The sequence below is a fragment of the Hydractinia symbiolongicarpus genome, chromosome 4 (assembly GCF_029227915.1).
Source record: "Hydractinia symbiolongicarpus strain clone_291-10 chromosome 4, HSymV2.1, whole genome shotgun sequence".
Lineage (NCBI taxonomy): Eukaryota > Metazoa > Cnidaria > Hydrozoa > Anthoathecata > Hydractiniidae > Hydractinia > Hydractinia symbiolongicarpus.
In genome coordinates, this window is record NC_079878.1 from 18,787,028 (window position 1) to 18,795,366 (window position 8,339).

Sequence of the window (8,339 nt, forward strand, 5' to 3'; positions counted from 1 at the left end):
CTTTAGGGCTAGCATCGTTTTTAATTCCTTGTGTGGATCTAGTTTAGTTCCGTACATTTATTAGTAGGTTGTAGAGGGATGAATAAATGTCGATTAATCCAGAAGAAGGAGCTCTTATACGAGAGGAATATATTCAATATCAGGACGCGGAGTTTAGTAGCGCGAGCGAGATCCTTCGACCTGGGGATATTCCAGGGTCCAGCATTACGCCCGCAACACCTTCGGGAGGTACCACGACGGCGCAACAACAGCTCACGGCAAGGCAGGAGCTAGTAAGATCTAAAGTTGATAGCCTTTATGAACATCTTGAGAGTAAAATGGGGGAGCCAATATTGAGGAATTTCGATGATTTTGAATTGAGGGGGGATCGCCTTATCTTTAAACTAAGAAAAAAGGAAGGGAAACGCTTAACCCCCTATGGAAATTGATATAACCGACATGGTGTATAAAGAGAATGGCGGGTTTCGTGCAGTCGGTGCAATAAAGACTAATCTAAAAGTAGACATCGTGAGGGGTCTAGGATTTACCGACTATGTCACTACGCCCAACAAAATGGAATTATCATATAGCATGTGTAACTTCATTCTCGCTAGGATACGTCGCATGTGGTAATAGACGTGGAACTTGAAAATGGATTGAACGAGAAGTACGCAGCCATTCATGTGCTTGGCAGAGATCCTCAACGCCGTTGTCGCGCAATGACAAGCGAAATGCACCTGGATGTTCAGGATCGATCGTTTCAATGACGGGTACACGGTGGTGATTCATCGATAACTGCAAGAGCTCTAGAGTCTACCCTACGATCCAAAGAAAAAATACTATCTGAAGGGTGACTACGATTCATTCTATAAGACTGACGTATACCATAGGTTACGACTTGTTTGCCCCCAGTTAGATGGAGATGACTGCCTGCTGGATGGTAAAAAATCCAAGATTCTTGTCATGCTTCCTACCAAAGAGCTAAGTGCCTGGGGGATATGCTTACGTGGAGTTTCGACACTCCTGTGTATCTTCCCTTGAAGGGCTCGACCGGTCGTCTCGAGTTCATGCTGACAGACGAGTATCACCACGATAAGAATGTTTCGTTCAGGAGGATGCTTCGCAAGTCTATAGACTGAAGAAAATTGAAGAAGTAGAGCAGTACCTTAGGACCGAAATTAAAGAGCGTGATAAGTTCGCTAAACAATTCAAGGTGCATGGTACCTGGGTGAGGTTCTGCGACCATGGGTTACTAGCGGTAAGTGTGATAACTTCAGGTGTTGGTATCGGTAGTATACTCTCGGAAATCGGTGTACCATTGGCCGTGGCTATGGGTGGAATTACGATTGCCGTAGGGTTGGGACAAGCTGGTCTGCAGAACGCTGGGAAGAGGCTAGATGTCAAGAGTAAGAGTCATGAAAGTATCAGACTACTAGCGGAGACCAAACTCAACTCTATTGTTGACTTGATCTCGAAAGCTGTGGAGAATGGTGTGAATAGCGACTACGAGTTCAGCCTAATCATACAGCAAAAGCAATAATATATGGCATTGAAGGAACAAGCCCGACAACGAACACGCAAGATCGTGGAATCGATCCATGAACGGGAACGTATGCAGCTTGTCGCGCAAGGACGTGAGGAGGCGAAGGATGAACTGCTCAAAAAACTTCAATCTGCGCAGTATGTCAGCGGTACTTAGAGGAGCCGCCGCGTATTTATAGATCTAGTGTGTTGGTTACATACTAGACGATCTCGAGCACTTCTCCAGTATCATAGGCGATGATAAGACCACAGTCATACACGACACGTCGCTGCTTTTCGGAGAGCTGTCTCGAGTATTCTTCGAGGTTTTTCCGCCAAGCGAGCCTGACGCAAGGTTGACAGAAGAGACCATCTGTTTGCGTCGAAGCGTCTTTGTACTTGACCTTGGCAATGGCTTCGAGAAGAGGGCCCCTATTCATAGTTGAGTAATTACGGATCTTTAGTGCTTTCGCTTCCTTTTTCAAGGCGGGAACGTTCATGTTTGTTTTTATGGCTGAAGACAACCATAGAACCTTGATAATCCACTTACAAGACAGTGAAGCCCTCTCCATCATCAGAGTCAGAGTCACCAAGGTATGAGGCACCATAAAACTCAACATCCTTATACTTGCACTCTTCGAGATAAGTCTGGAGATAATAGTTTTCGCCTTGCTTATAGATGCCGGCGGGCTTGATGACACCCTTGCACTCGCAGCTGTCATCCGGTACATTTTTTTGTGGAAATTGGTCTTGATTTTACCCTCCAACTCCTTCAGCTTGACATTGAGATATTGCCCTTTTTTCAAGGGAGTAGTAGTGAAGCAATGACCCTCGAGGGACTCTATCTTGGTCAGTATTTCCTCATATTTTTCCAACCATTGGGGGTGGTTGGTGAGATCAAATGACATGGTAAGAGCGGAACCCTCCGAGTAACGCGAGGTACCATTGGAATAGATCTTTTTGGGTGTCTTGATCAGTAAAGGAGCTGGCTTGTCGCTATTTTTATAGGCAATCACGAAGCGTTCATCTTTGCCCTTGTTTGTTGGAACAGGGTTGCTTAGCATGATATTTTCAACGTTTACTTCTTCGATATTTAATGGTTTTGCTTTGGCATAAAATTCCCTTGATTTAACAGTCTCGTTACCGAATTTGAACATCCTTTATATTTGTGGAGAGAAAATCCCAACTAGGGTTTAGTACAGGGACAGCCTCCACCATTATACGTGATGTACTCCGGCCAGCAGTACCAACAGAGCAGCTTACCTCTTATGAAGAACCTCCGTCCGCAGGAGCATCTGTCATAGGTGTCAAGCATCTTTTCAGTGTTCTTTCATTTATTTACAATCATAAAGATGATCCTCAGGTCTTGAATTCTTTGTTCATTCTCCTTTTCCTTCTCTAATTCTTGTATCAAATCAAAAGCCAAGAGGTGTAGAGTAAAACTAATACCGGTGATTAAAATCATATCACCTAGTTTTGAATTAGTATACACATTTATTATTAGTAACACATTTATTTATACTCATTCAAAAAGATTTTTCATCATTTATTCAAGCCGAGTATATGAATCTCCCCAGGGGTACACGTCCCGAGATCTGAAATGCTCCAGAACATATCCCTGTTACGAGAGAATCCGTCCAACGGCCTTGGTACACATTTCCTGGGTCATGAAGCGGTCTGGGACATCGCTGAGCGCCCAAGGTAGACATTCAACCGCTTTGGTACACATTTGTTGTGTTTTGATATGGTCTGGAACATGCGCGAGCAGATGCGGGTACTTCCTAACCGCCCTAGTGCACATTTCCCGAGTCTTTAAATGGTCTGGAACATGCTCGAGCAGCTGGGGGTATCCTTGAACTGCCCTAGTGTACATTTCCCGAGTCTTTAAATGGTGTGGAACATGCCGGAGCAGCTGGGGGTATCCTTGAACTGCCCTGGTGCACATTTCCTGGATCCTAAAATGGTGTGGAGCAAGCCTGAGCATCCAAGGGTGATCTTGAACTGTCCTGGTACATATTTCTTGGGTCTTGAAATCATCATGATGTAGGCTCATGTTTATTATTACATCCCGGCCTCAACTAGCAGTCACAACTCCATGGACTTTCCCCTACTCATTGCTCATGCTCGAAATTTTGTTGAAATCAGCATTATTCTCGCTAGTCGCTATTGCGCATGCTCGAGAATGTTGGTATTCCCGGAATTGTCGGATTTGGGTGATTCGGAGAATTCGGGAATTTTGGGAATTTCCCTTGTCGTCCGTCGACTGCGCTAGAACATACATTTTTTCATATCTGGGGCTTGGCATTGGGGCCATTGCATCACGCCTAGGGGTCCCCCTTGCTATAGCGATGGAGGGACTCACGATTGCGGCCGGGATAGGTCAGGCAGGCCTTAGAAACGCTTTAAAAAGGCTTGGTGTCAAATTCAAAAAACATGAATGTATAAGACTACTCGCCGACTCGAAATTGAACTCTATTGTTGATCTGATCTCAAAGGCAATGGGAATTGGTGTGATTAGTGACTACGAGTACAGCCTTATTAGCCGTGAAAAGGAAAGGTATATGCTATTAAAGGAACAGATGCGACAGCGTTTTAATCGTATTGTGAATGCCATCAAGGAACAGTAGCGTGCCCAGCTAATTGCGAAAGGCCGGGATGAGGGGAGAAAGGAGATGCAGAATGAGATTTTAAAAAACGTTCAACCTGCGCAGTATGTGCGCGGTACCTAGAGTCTCCACCTGAGTATAAGCCTTAATTTTATATATTTTATAGGTCTTGTATGGCCTATAAAATATATGGGTTTTTTTAATCCTCACTCAGTAACCATTCTTTTTCGAAGTCCTTATACCGACATTCCACAACATGAACCTGAGGGTAGTAGTTTTTGCCCTGCACATACACCATGGAAAGAACAAGATTTTACAATTGTGCACCAGAATATTCGAGGTTTGTCAAGTAAATTGGAATTATTAACTTACTTTATTAAAAATCATAACATCAAGATTTTTGGAGTAACAGAAACTTTGTTAAATGATTCTTTACCTACGTCGTTTATTAATATTTCTGGATATACATTTTAATGGAGAGACCGTGTTTCGCCGGGAAGAGGAGTTGGCGCTTACATTAGCAACAGCTTAAATTATGTTAGAAGTCTCGATTTGGAAACTTATGATGTCGAATGCATTTGGTTACAAAAATTTTCCGATTACACAAAGTCTTTTATTGTTAGTATACTTTATCGACCACCGAATACCTCAAAACACCTCAATAAAAACTTTAACAATAATCTTCAAAAAACTTTACCAAAAATGAATAACGGAAACAAAGAACTCATAATACTGGGACACATTAACTGTAATTATCTTATAAAAAATAACAATAAACCTTTGAAAGATTTACTATCATTAAATGGCCTTATACAAACCATCAAGGGACCAACAAGAATTACGGACACCACTGAGTCGCTTATTGATGTTATTTTGACAACAAAACCCGAGAATCTAATGGAAATTAAAATCGCTTCAACCGCTCTGAGTGATCATTATGCCATTGGGTGCAAAAGAAAACTTAATAACATTAAACAACAGTATGAAACAATAAAATGTAGAGATTATTCAAATTACAATTCTGGTGAATTATCTCGCGATTTGAGTAATGAAAACTGGGATTCAGTTTATGCTGAACGAAATCCTAATAACGCCCGGGATACATTGAGAGATATTGTAAGTCGGAATTTCAAAAAGCATGCCCCAAATATTACCATAAAAGTCAAAGGTAAAAAATCACCATGGTTGACACGTGATATAAAATCGGAAATGAATTACCGAGACAGAAAGTTTCGTAAATCAAGAACTTCCACCGACTTTGAAAAATTCAAGAGTCAAAGAAACAAAGTAAATAACCTTGTTAGAAAAGCTAGAAACGAACATAGTAGGACACTCCTGCAGGAAACGGCAAACGATCCTAAACGATTTTGAAAAACATTGAAAAGAATTTTTCCCTTAAAAGAAAAAATCTCAACAGTTAAATCTTTTATTATTGACGGCATAAGAAACTCAAATGCAAAATCTATCGCATCACGTTTTTGTTCTTACTTCTCTACCACCGTTTCGAAACTGAAAGCCAAGGCAATGCCACTGAAAAATTTCATCTGGGCAAAACCGAAGGAAAGTAATTTGAAAACAAGTACTACCTTTGAATTCACTGAGGTCACAGTTAATGAAGTTTTCGTGCATCTCAAGAAACTCAAACGTAGTAAGGCTTGTGGTTCTGACGATCTTCCACCAGGCATGTTGAAAGAGAGCGCAAAACACTTAGCAAAGCCTCTTTGCCATGTCATCAATGCCTCACTAAGATCTGGTATAATGCCGTCCGATTTCAAGCTGGGACAAGTGACGCCCATTCACAAATCAGGACGTAAAGATGACATGGACAATTATCGTCCAATTACCGTCTTGCCTGTTTGTTTGAAAATTCTGGAAAAATGTATTCACAACCAGTTATGTAAATTTTTAGAGCAGAATAAACTGTTATCTGAAACTCAATTTGGCTTTAGAAAGAAAAGAAACACGGAACTTGCTGCCACACTATTTCTTGACACAATAAGAAGGAATATAGACAATGGAGAGTTAACTGGTGCAATCTTCATAGATCTTAGCAAAGCCTTTAATTCGCTAAGTCATGCACAAATCATTGAAAGCCTGAAAAGTCATGGTGTTACAGGAATTGAAAAGGAACTTTTCATTGACTACCTCTTTGGTCGGAAGCAAACTGTGAAAATAAATAATGAAACATGTGAACCTGAGTCAGTAACCTGTGGTGTACCTCAGGTTACTGACTCAGGTAGCATTGGATAATTGTTGACTGATGACTTCAATCGTGTTGCAGACTGGCTCGAAATGAAGGATCTTGTTATAAATATGAAAAAGAGGAAAACGGAATGCAACTCAACGTACCAATATTAAGACCTCTCTTTCACCAACTCCTACAAGTATATTGGTGTAAAATTGGACCAAACTCTTTCACTATTTGAGCACATCGCGTCGACATACAAGGAGATTATACTTGCTTCAGATAATCAGACCTCAGTTAACCATCGAGACTGCAACAACAATATACAAGACCATGTTGATACCAGTTTTCACGTATTGTTCAATCATTACATGTTATTCTACCAAGACGTATCAGCTAAAGTTGGAAAATTTAGAAAAGCGAGTAAATCGTATTATATTCAAGAAGAACGTGCCAAGAAAATCTACACCAGCACCAATTAAAGATCTGTTAAGGAAACGTGTTTGCCTTCAAGTTTTCAAGTGTGTTCATGGAGACGTGTGTGAAACCTTTGTAAATTATTTCGAAAAAATTGACAAACAACACAAGAAATAAAAATCATTTACTACGACTACCTAAGATTAAGCTGGAATCAAGTAGAAAAAGTTTCTTTTTTAATGGCGCAAAAACATTCAACGAGCTTCCTCTGAAAATACGTGCTTCGACATCAATAGAAGATTTTGTAAAATCATATGAAGGGTTTTTTTAATTTGTAAATATTAATTTTTACTAACACATTTTTAGTTATTATTTTAAATTTTATTACTATTTTTGGGGGGCTGGGAAACAGAACCCATGGAAGAACAGAAATTTTGTAGTTATTTCTATTTTGTATATTTTACTAATTCTTGAATGGAAAAATCCTGTATAAATATTTGTTATAAATAGCCAGGATGGTACTGGCTTGGCAGGGTTCATCGTAGGGTACTGGCATACCATAGAATTTAGTCGTGATCGCGTTCTTGTAGTATTTAAGCTTGGCGTTCACGTAACGGCCCTTTTCACGGGCTCTGTTGTCAATTGCTCAGAAATCAACTCCTCAATCTTGGACCAGATTTGGCGATACTTCGCAACCCAATCAGGGTACTCTTGAAAATCGAGTCTCATTACTGGTACAGCATTTGCGTTGTACCGGGTCACTCCGTGCGGGGACGAGACTGTCGGCGTCTTTACCCTGACGGCTACCACAAGGCCTCGTGTGTGATACCCTACGATGTATTGATTATCCTTACTTCCGTTAGCAGGAATGGGATCCGACACTGTCAGATAGTCCACGTTGATATCGTTGATATCCGTAAGAGTAGCAGCAAATGAGTAGAATAATTTAGGGTTGACAAGCTCATTCTCAAATCGTAGCATCTTCTTTATTGTATTTCGAACGACTTCAGAGATTTTCATTTCATCGTGCATACACAACCACCCCCAATATATGTGATATATTCGTGCTAGCAGTACCAGCACAAGATTTTACCACTTACTTCGAACCTACGTCCACAGCTACATCTGTCGTACTCGACAAGTACCCCTTGACAGTCTTTACAGTGCTCCATTTATTCTATAGTCTTCAAGACGATCCTCTAGGCCTTTAATTTTCCGTTCATTCTCCTTCTCCCTCTCTGATTCTTGTACCAATGCCAGGGCCATAAGGGGCAGGGAGATACCGATGCCAGCCATAAAGGTGATAAATGCTGCAGTTCCGAAGATATCGAATTTTGATTGCTGACAGTTTATACACATTTATTATATAGTATTATCTTACAACCTTATTGTAAGATAACATTGGTTTCTTCACTTCCATATAGGACACGTTTTATAGGATATGGCCAGCGTTTTGAACTTGCTTGGCACAAGCCTTAGAAAACAGGTATGATATTCGACGGCCTTGTTGCACATGTCCTGCGTCTTGAATTGATCCGGAATAAACCAAAATATATCATGGTCCTTTAGGAAAGCTTCGCTACATATATCCTGCTTCTTGAAGTGGTATGGTACCCAACATAGCATGTCCG

The 8,339-nt window shown here is 40.8% G+C and overlaps 1 protein-coding gene across 1 annotated transcript; it reads left to right on the top strand.

Annotated features, from left to right (window-relative positions):
- Positions 1-4,295: 4,295 nt before the first annotated feature.
- Positions 4,296-6,773, top strand: LOC130642299 (uncharacterized). The gene is made up of 4 exons (XM_057449389.1): positions 4,296-4,446; positions 4,588-5,430; positions 5,524-6,342; positions 6,466-6,773. Exons 1-4 carry the CDS (start codon positions 4,296-4,298, stop codon positions 6,771-6,773), a joined length of 2,121 nt encoding a protein of 706 aa, XP_057305372.1.
- The last annotated feature ends 1,566 nt before the right edge of the window (positions 6,774-8,339 follow it).